General features: G+C 34.1%; 1 protein-coding gene across 2 annotated transcripts in view; it reads left to right on the top strand.

Annotated features, from left to right (window-relative positions):
• LOC106477994 (rho-associated protein kinase 1-like) overlaps positions 1-13,228 on the top strand; it is a 51,959-nt gene that overhangs the window by 11,430 nt on the left and 27,301 nt on the right. For both annotated transcript variants that reach the window (XM_013938500.2, XM_022381522.1), the window contains 3 exons: positions 799-946; positions 1,748-1,962; positions 8,387-8,557. In XM_013938500.2, coding sequence (XP_013793954.1) covers positions 799-946; positions 1,748-1,962; positions 8,387-8,557 — 534 coding nt within the window. The remainder of the gene's footprint in view (positions 1-798; positions 947-1,747; positions 1,963-8,386; positions 8,558-13,228) is intronic.

The following is a 13,228-nucleotide window of genomic DNA, read 5'->3' on the forward strand; positions in this document are numbered from 1 at the left end:
ATTGTTCATGACAAATACAGTCCAATGCTTTTCACTTTGATTCTGGATTCTGCTTAGACTCAGTATTGTTGTAAGTCTGTGTAAATTACCTTTCCTCTCTTAAAGCTCAGCATGTGGTGGACCAGTTGTCTTTCATTATGACACTTTTTCTTCCTTGCTCCATCTCAATGTGGGCATTCTGGTTTACAGTATTTCAGAGGTAAATCTACCTGGTTTAAGTTTAACACTTTTAGAATTAAAATACATTTCAAGCAGGCAGTTACTTCTGAAATACATTCCAACCACCTCTCCACATCCAGGAGAGATATGTTATGATATTCTGACTGCAACAAACAAGTCTGTCTTTTGACAGTGAAATAGAGCTTATGCAGTTTACTTGGTTCTGGTGCAATAAGTCACATGGATGATGGAGACTGAATAACTTTGGATAAGATGATGTATTGTGTCAGGGACATTCAGAACCAAATATCATATAGTTGTTGACAGAATGACAAGAACTCAACAACAGTTCTAACATTATAGAAATTAAATGAAATATGTTTTTTTTTCATTAACCCACAAAGAGTTGCATATATGTGTGTATTGTACTTTATGAGTTACATGTAAATTTAGATATGATTTGAGAACTCTAAACTTGAAATATGTTTTCTACCATAAAGTCTTGCATGCTTAATAGTTGAGTTTTTGATTTGCTAACTGTGATGAAAATTATGATATAATTTTACAAATTCCCTTTTTTTTTTATAAAAACTTGCTGGAATTTTAAAAGGTCTTTTAAGCCTTAAATATTATTTGAAGGTAAAGAAGATTGGAGGAGGTGGATTTGGTGAGATATATGAGGGATTGGACCTTGTAACGAAAGAGTTGGTTGCCATCAAACTGGAGTCAGCTAAGCAAGCTAAACAAGTACTCAAAATGGAAGTGGCTGTTTTGAAGAAACTTCAAGGTTTGTCAGATTAGTATTGATTTTTGGACCTCAGGAATGTTTTCTTTACACAAAAAAAGTATAACTTAATTATTATATTATATTATTCATTCATGTTCTATAATTTATTTATAAGGAACACTTTTTCTGAAATAATTAACTTACCAGATTTATTGTGCTTACTTAATCCAGTATTACATATTTGTTCATTTATTAATTATTTTTGTAGTTCAGATAATATTTATGGTATACTTTATCTTCAAGATGTATACAGTAATGGAATTCAAAATGAAAAGGTTTATTTGTTATAATTTATCTTCAGTTAGTATTAGGCAGATGGAAAATCAATTTAGTGATTCTTCAATAGGTATTCAGTATACCAATAATGCATACACAACACTCCTGTTATAACATGGATTTTGTCATCTAACTTTTTACTTAGTTCATACTACATGTATACTATAAATATGTATGCATATCATATATCTATCCTGGTTCTTCCATTCCATTTGGTCCTCCAGAGGCTGAGTGGTAAGTCTAAGGGCTCATAATGCCAAAAATTGGGTTTTAATATTTATGGTGAAGACAGCACAGAACCCATTGTGTAGCTTTTTGCTTAATAACAAACAAAACCCATTTCATTTGATCATCCCAATACAGGATAATACTAAATAAAAGCTTGCTGATTTGATCCCTCTGGTCTTCTCCAGTGTAGATTTTAGACCAACTCTTCTTATTAACATAGTCTCTATCAAGTTTGAAACACAGTACACACACAAATAAATGTAGCATATGTTAAATCTGATCCATAAATATTTACAGGAAAGGAGCATGTCTGTAGATTTAGTGGATGTGGACGCAATGATCGTTTCAACTATGTTGTGATGCAATTACAAGGGAAGAATCTTGCTGAATTACGTCGTAGCCAACCTCGTAGCGCCTTTAGTCTCAGCACAACTCTACGGTTGGGGTTGCAAATACTGAAAGCCATTGAAAGCATTCATGAAGTTGGATTTCTCCACCGAGATGTTAAACCTGTGAGATACTGAAAGTTACTTGTTTTTCTATTGAGCTCTTGCACTTTTAATTATTCTTCTCAAATTTTTTCTATATTGCACATATTTCTAAAAAGCTACAAGAAAGATAGGAAAAACCTAAGTTGGGAGTTTTAACCAAAAAGCTCTTAACTGATATTTTATATTGTATTTAATATGGATTTTAAATGTAACTCTGCTATTTTGGGTAAATGTATATGTATATTCTCTGTTTTGTTTTTATTCATACTTTGCATTTCCCTTTTTTCCTCTTTAGTAATGAGAGGTTCTAGCATAAATGAAGGATATAATTTAGAAGTAATGTTTGTTTATAAGTGTTTAAAAATCATTCACTGAGATCCTATACCATTGAACTGGTTGTTTTTAGCATCAGGAGTTTGACTTTTACTAATCCAATTAGTAGAAGTGAACAGTTAACTACTGTCACTTAAAATAATCAATAAAAATTATGATTAAATTGATTAACGTCACAAAACTAATCAACTAATTGGAATTAGTGTTTCTGATTATTACTGTGTTAGGTTATTGCAACTATCCAAGTAATTAAAATATTGCCATTATGATTTCTCATTATCAGGTTCAATTAATTCAAGGTTTGTCAGCTTTATCAACTGTTGTCATGACTCCCAAAAATAATCATATAATTGAAATTAGTGTTTCTGATTACAGCTATGTTTGATTATTCCAACTATCCAACTTTTGTGTGAAAATAATTGATGGGTTGAATATAATCAATTAATGATCCCTATGATAAATCGATTATCAAATTCCAATAGTTACTCAGCAGTTTCTCAAATGACTAAAATATGGAAGAGTATAGACTTAAGTAGGACAGCATATGTGATGGAACTTTTGAAATGAAAGTTATTGATTACTGTATCGAACAACAATCTATACTTTTATATTGTGAAGAATATGGAAACTATATAAAGAGTGAAAAGAGTGAAATATATTATGTAAAAGAAATTATTTAGGCAGAGGTTCATAGTACATAGTTTAATTTTAAAATTTATACTCTTCTGTTATGTAAGCATGTGTTTGGGATTAACTATTGACCACAAGGAAATTGTTTTATATTAAAATATAGGGCAGAAGTCACACACAAATATTAATAAACGAAAGACAGAAGAAGATAAGGTAGAAGACCTGTTCCAGCAATTAAGCTATTAGTTCTTGTAATGGTAAATTAACATGTACTGTTAAACAAAAAGACTATAGCTGGGTTTACTTAAGCATGTTGTGTCTCCTTTGATTTATTTACCAGTGTTCACTTTTAAATTTACAAGGACCTACTATGTTACAAATAATGCATTTTGTTAGATGTTTGCTATAAAAATTAAAGACAAAGTATGGTATTGGTGAAAGTAATAAAGTTGTGAACTTTGAAATATGAGCATATATGTTATGAGCTGTTTTTTCTTACATCATTGAAATTACCATAAATATTAACTATGTGATAGTGGTGTGGTGGCAAATAATAAAGTGGGTAAATTTGCCTGTTTGATGCTCCAGGCTGAGGAAGGTAGCATTGTATGAATTTAGGTTGCCCCTTTTTTAAGAAGTGAATAATGCTATATCATATAAATTATAAGTAGGTAAATGATATTTACCTGCATATGTACTTGACTATACCACTGATATCACATGGGTGCTAATTGTAATTCAGAAACTGTATCAGGAGGCCTTGTTTTCTAGAGCTAGACTCTCTCATGTTTATCTTAGGTAACACCATTTGATATCTTTCCTTTGTGCAGTAGTTTTTTTTGGGGGGTGAGTTCTTCATCCTGTGGCTTTTTCCTGATATCTTCCTCTCTTAAAAAGCCAGCTTTCATAAGGCTCAGTGGATCAGCTTCAGTCCTTAATTAGTTTGACTTTTACATTTTGCTCACCTGTGAACTCAGACTGCAAGAAACTCATGGCTCATTGGAACTGCGTTTCCACTACGTATGGGTATTTGGCATCTCCTACTGTGTAATGGGAGGCATCTATTGAGTCTTCTCTTGTCTTTAGATAGTCTGCTCATTTGAGATAGCTGGCTAGGCTTGTAAGTCAGTATTATCTCCCATTCCATATCAGATTCATTAGGAAGTTTTTATAAATTCATTTGCTGAGTTGGCCCAACTTCCTCCTCTACATTTCTGAGGTATTGAGCTTCTGGTTTCTAAAGCTCTGATGTCTCCTTTTGTTTCTATATACGAGGTTCTGTTTCTTTTGGGAAGTCTTTCTTATCTTTTGTCCTTTCTACCTCTGGATGTATTCTTTTGTGTCCCCTCCAGTGGGGTCTGACAGCTCGGTGGAATATACCCTCTGATCCACTCTCTTTAATTACTCTACCTCTATCTTATTTCCTCTTGCCGTTGTGATGGCTTGAAGGTTTCCGCTTGATTCAATCTTTCTCCATCCTTCCTGGACTTGCACCTGTTCACAAATGCTTTTCTACCTGGGTGGGGTATGGTTCTGGATACCGTCACCATTTTCCTTGTTTGGTCTACTGCAAAGTGGTCTTTCTATATCAACACCCTTGAAATGTGTGGAATTCAATGGACCAGCCAAAATCTTTTGTTTCAGCTGTTTTGATATATTTCAACAACTCCATTGTAATTTCTTATACATCAACCAACAGGGAGGTACTCATTCTTGATCCCCTGCTTTCTTGTTCTTGAGCTCCACTTTTAGGTTTATGACAATAACATCTGGCTGTTGGCCTTCCATGTTCTAGGAGTTTTGAATTTAGTGGAGATTTGTTATTTCATCTGAACTGAATCCTTTTAACATAATGGGTTTTATATCTTATGTTTTTCTGGATTTATTCCCACTTTGGGAGTCATTTTATCAATGCATTTGTGACTCCCCTCTACACCAGGCTTCCATTTTTATTTTTTTCTGTCCCCAGGCTCCATGGTCTTTGCAGTATTTAATGTAAGTCTAGCTTGGTGTATATTCTTTCTGTATGCCTATCCTCCTCTTAGACTTCTTCACAGCACTCCTTGCAAAGTAAGATCAGTTTTACCTCAGTCATAGACATTAACTTTCCATGTGATGTTCCATGGTTTCATCTTCACATGTGACTTTTGGCTGGTACCTTGCAAGATAGGCAACTTTTTCTCACAGAATAGCTTGTGTTTTAACTTGCTCTTGTAGGCCATCTACCTTTGCAATTTATCAGTGTAAGTGGATGGTTATCAGTGTTGGTTGATTCAACACTACCTTCCTCAAAGTTGTCTGACTCTTCCTTATCTCACCATTTTTACCTGGCTTTTGAGGGCAATTTGTTCATTTCTGTGGTTGCCCAGTTATAGTGTGGACTTGTTGATGACTTTCCATCTTTTCCCTGGCTATTCTCTTTTCCTTCTACACTACTAGACTTCTTTTGAGCCTGTTTATTCAGTGGTCCTTCTCACCTAGTTTCTCTTTCAGACTGGAACCTCTGTTTAGTTGTAAGGGCTCTTACATGTACTTCTTTTAAACCTTTGGCTACCTCTTCTCTTTATCATCATTTTTTAAATCTACTTCCTTTTCATGTTTGCTTGTAGGAATCATCACTGATATTTTTGTCTTGGAAGCCTCCTGCAGTTTTTACCACAGGCACAAGTTGATTTTATTCCCAGACTGCTCCTTCCTCATCAAGACTTAGCTTCTTAGAAGGGTGATCAGAGGTTTTCTCCAATTGTGCTTCCTTCCCTTTCTTCTCTGTACAATTATTCAGACCCTGATCTCATTTATACTGTTCAGGTAGTTCACTGTTATCTTGCTTGTTCCAATTTCAAACCAGTCAACATCTTTTTTTTTTCACCTTGATATCCTGTAACTCTTTTTACCTTGACCATACGAGTTAAACTACTCTTCCAATCTCTCTATTCCTGTATGGGAGATGACTTTTTTGTCACCTCCCTTCTAGCTTATCTCTTGGTTTTTCTTGCCACTATCTGTTGATGTCATCTGGATGAAATATTGTAAGCAGAGATGAGAACCCCTCAACACTTTTTGGTTATTTTCCTTACATCACATTGCAGTTTCTTCAACTCTGGGTTGTGTCTGCCCCCAGTCGCTATTCTCCAATCTTCTCAGAAGCTCTAAAGAGGTGAGTTGTATATTTTTTTTTCTGATAACTTCACCAAAACAAAGGATAAATAATAATAAATAATAATATATATATATATATATATTGGAGACAGTGGAACCCATGGTGTTATATTATAAGGAATTCTTCTTTCTCCCAAAATCAGCATTGAGTAGGAAATAACAGAAAGCGTTAAGCCAATCTGTTTCTGCTTATCGCACACGTGTGAGATCAGGCTTTCTGGAAACTGTGTTGGTAGTTACTGTATTTCATTCTTCAAGCCATACTGCCTCTTCCAAAAAAAAAAACAGTTGTGGTTCACCCCATCCTCAAGACCTGGGCAGCTCCTGCTGTCCCTATTTGTTGTGATTCATCACATCCACAATACCTGGGCAGCTCCTTCTGTCCCTATTTGTAGTGGTTTACCCCATCCCAAATACCTGGGCAGCTCCTGCTGTCTCTATTTGCAGTAACCTATTGCACAGTCTCTCAGTGTGTGGTGTAGAACCTTATGTATATGATAAATAATTCCTGTTCAGTCCGTGCATCTCTCCCATGTTCACCCTACACAATATCCTTCCTCATGTTTTCTTCTAGTGGAGTGGGAGAACCCTTGCTTCCCCAATACCAAGCAGTTGGAGAGGTTGATATAAAGAGATTCCTTTCAGTTTGGTGTAATCCCACTAGTATGAGACTGAGTGGATACACCCCTTAGTCAGAAGTAGGGCAGGAGTGTCTAACTGGAAATGAGGTACAGGCCACTCCTACACTAAGAACTAGACCATTTATAGTGGATGTGACCATCTGGATGGGTCTTTTGTTCTCCTTGGGATACAGGTGTAGGGTGGTTCATACTTACCGTTGCTTACTTAAGTATTTCTCATGTACTGTACAGCTTGATTTATGGTCCTATACACCCTACACAGGTATATTCTGTTGAACCCCTGAGATTTATAAGCCAGTAAGTAAGCTTTTACATTCTGCACACCTTTGCCATGCCTTAGCATAATGCATCTTTTAACTGTAGATTTCTGTGCTACCACTTGTATTGTAGTAAGAGTACAGTCTCCCGCTGAGTGATACTCCTATTTGCCCCCCCCCCCCCCTAGTGGGTGACACACTGTGTTTTTCCTTTATTTTCACTTTATTCTCAGAAGGGAGCTCATCCTTTTTAATTTTTTATATACACCTGTCCACCAACCATCTTATCAATGTGGAATTCTAGAATTCCAGTTTGTGAAATAATGAGTATCATTTCTTAAGTTGACATTTTCCTGATTTGAAAATGTATTTACTGGTGCAGGGCTTTAGTCTAATGCTGGTTGCATCATAAACTGGCAAAGTATACATTATCATGTGAAGGAGCAAGAGTTTTGTTCAAAGTCTGGGGAATGTGCCAAGTCTTTTTGGCAATGGCACGAACTGAACTATTATGTATACGTTTTATGGAATTTATCATCTGAAATACATTTTTACGTAAGGAAGCTGTTAATGGTGAGAAAAAAACTTCAACTTCAGTATGTTACTTTTGTCATACACATGTGTACTATTGTTTATATATAGTGTTTGATTAATATTATAGTTTTTAAACTATTTGGATTATGTTTATTACACTAAACAGCTGAGCAAAACAACATTTAAAGAAGACATGATATGGCATGAATAATAAATCAAAAACTAAATTTTAACATTCAAACTATTAGTTCTCACAATTCTTAGGAAGTAAAAAAAAAGGAAAACTAACATCTAGGAAGCTTACTTTGACTATAAAGTGTAGTTGTTGGTGACAAGGGAAAAAATCAAGTTACCGTTTACTTATAAAAATGAAATATGTTTCTTTCTAAAAGGTAGCATATGAAACAATATGTTACTTTTCACAAGTTTTAACATTTTCCCTGCTAGTATATCTACATGTTTTTAGAGAGAATTATGCCAGTTTTTTTAATTGTGATATATTTAAATATTCAGATTCTTTAGGTCTTTCATTTTTTTTTCTTACAAAAGTTCTCTTGCTGATAAAGATAGCCAGACTTGGGAGTACTACAAGAAGAGTTAAAACTCATTTCAGCTTGAATATTAATTTACAGAGGTTTTATGATTACAGAATGAGCACTGTTGGAAACTTGTGTAAATCCTCAACACGGTACTAAAGTACTAAAAAGTAATATTTTAGAGCTAACAATCCTGTGGCTATAGAGAACCTATTGTGACACAAAACAAAAATTATTATTAATTAATAAGAAAAATTGAGAATTTATTTAATTTTTATGCAGATTCACTAAAATAAATCATAGTAATATACATTTAAATAAAAGCAAGAAACCATAGCTTTTATTTCTTTATCAGTCCAATTTCTCCATGGGACGGCAACCTCACAACTGTCGTAAAGTGTACATGCTAGACTTTGGTCTTGCTCGGCAGTATGTAACAGCATCTGGTGAAGTACGACCTCCCCGATCTGCAGCAGGATTTAGAGGAACTGTTCGCTATGCTTCCATCAATGCTCACAAAAACAAAGTAAGAAGAATCTTTATGAGACTTTATTTGAAATAGAAATTAGTGTAAAATGTGTTTGTTTGTTTTTCATAGTTGTTTTGTAAATATTTTCATTTACACTGACTGAAATAAATGATTGATATTTTAGCCAGTGAAGAACTCATAGAATGGACTTTTCTCTATGTGTCCTTATAGTGTTGAGTATATTTTAGTGACTAAAGTATTTGTTGATTTTACACTCCTGAATGTGGCCTTATAGTAGTATCTTAGTGATGAAACAACTTGTGGACTTGATTTCTGGATATGTCTATATAACTTGTAGATTTTATGATACTAAATAAGTCCTTGTAATGTTGGGTGCTACTTTACCAACCAAAGAACTTATTTATGTGACAGTAGCAGTTTGTGGCCACTTTCTCCAAAATAGCTTTACCAGTGTCTGTACTGGCTAAAGTTGATGTGCCTATTGTATGGATATTGGAATGTGAAGATATGTAAACTCTTTCAGTGTGCTTTGGAGAAAGCACCAGTTATGGCTTATCCTCATGGTGATTGTCCATTCATTGTGCATACAGATGCCAGTGATAATAGAATTTATTTTTCGTACAGAATAACATGAAGTGCTTGATTTGTGTGTGAGTTGTATGCTGAATACCGATACTGTATAATAAAGAAAGAAAGAACTGCTTGAAGTTTTAGTATTTATCAAAGACAATACTGCCACTATTTGATTGGAACATAAATCACTGGAATAGCTTTTGAACTTCAAACATCTTATAGGTATGATTGGATGTTGGATACACCTCTGCAAGAGTACTACATTGTTGTACAACACAGCCCAGCTCAACAGCACAAAATCCTCAATGGAATTTCTTGTCAACCTGCGAGATAATGTCCATTTGTTCATTGTTTATATCTTGGAAACCATTTGACAATTATGGCCATTTCAGCAGCAGTGACTAATAACCGTGCAAAAGAAGTGACAATTCTACCTTTGAGTAGACATTGCAGATGACCAATCAGGACTTGGAATCTTACATGGATCAAGGATTTGACTTCGACAGCCAGTTGTTTGCAAAGTTGTTTAAAAAGCAGATATTTCACCACATTATCCTTAGTCTGAAGGACTTGGACCAAGCTCAAACATTATTTGCTGTGCAGCAAAATAGTGGATGCCCATCACAAAACTGATGTACACAGCATCTATCACTTGGGTAATCAGTTATGATTGCAGGACAGAATGCTGTACTGTCATTATGAAACAAGAACACAAAATAACGTTTTGGGACAACATGGGATGTATTGGCCCATTTAGGCTGTCCTATCCTCTAAACTAAACTAAAACTAGTTTCAAAAAATCTTGAAGCCAGACCTTACCATTCATATACTAATCAAGCTTTCTCATAAGCTCACTTAAAATTACTGCCTACACAACATCTGAAGGCAACCCATTCCAAAGGCCAACTACCCTGTTAAAAAAATAAAACTGCCTTAGCTGAAGTTGGGTCCTACCTTGCCAAAATTTATATTTGTGTCCCTTAGTCCTACTATTCTCTGTTAAATATGAAAAAAGATGATGCATGGACACTGTCAATTCCCTTTACAATCTTAAACACCTCAATCAGATCCCTTCTTACTCTTCTTTTTTCAAGAGAAAACAATTTGAGAGATTTCAACCTCTCCTTGTATGACAACCCCTACATCCCAGGCATCATTCAAGTAACCCTCCTCTGAACCCTTTCCAACAATTCAATGTCCTTCCTGAGACTCCAAATATGGCCTAACCAGTGACCTATACAACGAAATTATAACCTCTTTAATATTTCTGTAGATACAACCTAAAATCCTATTTATTCTACCATTAGCACAAGCACACTGCTTGGATGGCTTTAGATACTGATCAATTATTACACCAAGATCCCTTTTTATTCATGACACTGTTAAGGTTATTCCCATCCAAATTATACTTATAATTCCAATTATGATAACCCAAATGCATTATCTTACATTTATTATAATTAAAAGCCATTTGCCATTTATTTGCCCAACTCACTAAATGATCTAAATCCTTTTATAAATCAGCAACGTCTTCTTCACAGGAAACAACACCCAAGATCTTAATATCATCAGCAAATTTAAGTAATTTATTGACTATTCCTTCATCTATGTCATTGGTGTAAATCAAAGAGGAAAGGTCCTAAGACTGAGCCCTGAGGTACCCCACTTGTAACATTAATCCAGTTTGACTGAACTCCATTTGTAACAACCATCTATTTTCTTCTATCCAATTTGATAACTTATCCCCCCACACTTATAAAGATAATTTTTTACAAGCTTTTTATGAGGCACCTTGTCAAATGCTTTCTGAAAATTAATATACACCAAATCTACATCATTACCCTCATCTACATAAGCAGTAACCTTTTCAAAGAATGTTAAAAGATTTGTAAGGCAAGATTTTCCCTTCGTGAAACCATGTTGACTGTCCAATGAAACTCTAAACTTTATTAAATGACTTTGTAAAGCATCGTTTATCAGACTTTCCAAAACTTTTCTCATTACCGATGTAAGACTAATAGGCCTATAATTACTTGGACACTTTTTATCACCTCCCTTGAAAAGAAGAGTGACATTAGCTAACTTCCAATCCTCTGGTATCTGCCCACTATTCAAGTACATACAAAAAATAGTAGCAAGTGACTTACATATCCAATTCCTAACCAATTTCAAGTACCGAAAAGCTTTCTTACTATCATATCTACAGTAATATTCAAATGCACCTGTGCTGGACTGAACAAGAGTGACTGCCAAAAAGCATGATAGTTTACAGCAAATGTACAAAGTTCACGCTGCGAACCTCACAGTTTTTTGGCACAATAAACAAAAGTACAGCTGCAATGAAACATAAACTTCAAATAAAAATACATTTATGAAACAAAATTAAAACATTTTTTATGTACATATATGAACATGAAACCCTAGTTAAAAATAAAAAAATACTTGTTTATTGTTTAGGTTTACTTGGAATTATTATTTTCAGTTCTTGTATATTACTTGAAACAATAAGGAGAGTATGTGATTATTAGAAAATTAGAAATAGACAAAATTTGCCTTTTATGGATGATAAAAAGTTTTTAAGAGATTTTAAAATAATGTACTAAAACATAAAAAGCATGAAGTTCAAATCTGGAACAAATATAAATATTGTAATCATATTTTATAAATACCATTTCCTAATGTAATTTGCCAAGATATTAAATATCATAATGCAAAAAAACTAAATTTATGAAAAGTAACAGGCCTTATGTTTCTTAAACTACGTGTATTTATGAAAGTTCTTACTTAGTTTCAAACAATTTCATCCACTAGTTTTATTGTTAGAATGAAATATAGCAAGACTTGCTACACAGAAAGTTAGTAGCCGGTAGTAATCGGGTTAAACGTAAACCATCCATTCCCTAAAGCTCCCTTCTTCCATTGAACTGATCTCACAAGTCCAACCAGCCAATTTGCTCATCCTTACATACTAACCTAAGCCAGCTTTTAGCCCTAGTGACCTACTTAACTTTATCCCTACAGTTAACTCTGGGCAGTATCCCTCACAAAATTAAGTTATGGCCTTTTTCTTTAAATGCCTTTATCAACTCCTTGTACTTATTAATTAGCCTTTCTGACCTACCTTTCCCTAAATCATTAACCCCTACATGCACAACAGAAACTGCATCTCTGCCAACTCATTGAATATATCTCCTGATCTATCAGTTATATCCTCCACCTGTACCCCTGGGTAGCATAATCTAACTTTTTTCTCCCTATTTAACATACCTTTATTTAGGTATATTTTTGGAAGGTGTTCTGCATGTAATTATAACATTATTATTGATTGTATTTTAAATAGTCATAAACATGTGTTAATCCTATAAATTAGGTAAAGGTTACATATGACAACAGCTAAAAGCACGTATCACTTTGGTCCTGTGTTTACGTCCACTCCCTTACCATCTTAAGGGGTGACACAGATAATTGTACAGATTGGTATGAATTAGGCTTTTTCCATTTTTATCTATTATTTTGAATATTCAGTGATGTGTGTATCTTGAGATTATGGTGTAGGATAGCTCTTGCTGTCTTTATCTTGTATGGACATCTTAGAATATTTTTCTTTACCCCAGGAATTGGCAATAATTCATTATATAGGATACAGGAACTAGTCACTAAGTTAAGACTTACATAATAAGTTTTAATAAAGAATATGTTTTTTGTGGAAACTTTTGGCAACCTGTTTAGTAACCAAAACTATGTGAAATTGTTAGTATCTGATAGTAGTTAACAATATCTTGAAATCAAAAGTTATGATGAAATTACCAATACTGGTTACTTTGTTGTAATGTTACTTTCACCAGATTTTAGCTTGTGAATAATTAATGCCTGGAATTCTGCTAATTCCTATATATATTAGTTTTAAATTTTAAATATAATTTTCCTTATCTCAAAATATCTAGTATCACTTGAGCCCCACTCCCTACATCACACTTGATTCTTAGATTTGTGTCTATACTTTTTTGATGGAAAGTAATGGTTTCAGTATCAATCCACTTCTTTTATTTAATTAAACCTTTCTGGGTGGTAGGTATCACATTTTTGTGTGTTGCAGGCAACACCTTACGTGTGGAATAAGCACAGTAAGGGTTC

The sequence above is a fragment of the Limulus polyphemus genome, unplaced genomic scaffold, assembly GCF_000517525.1.
Source record: "Limulus polyphemus unplaced genomic scaffold, Limulus_polyphemus-2.1.2 Scaffold171, whole genome shotgun sequence".
Classification (NCBI taxonomy): domain Eukaryota; kingdom Metazoa; phylum Arthropoda; class Merostomata; order Xiphosura; family Limulidae; genus Limulus; species Limulus polyphemus.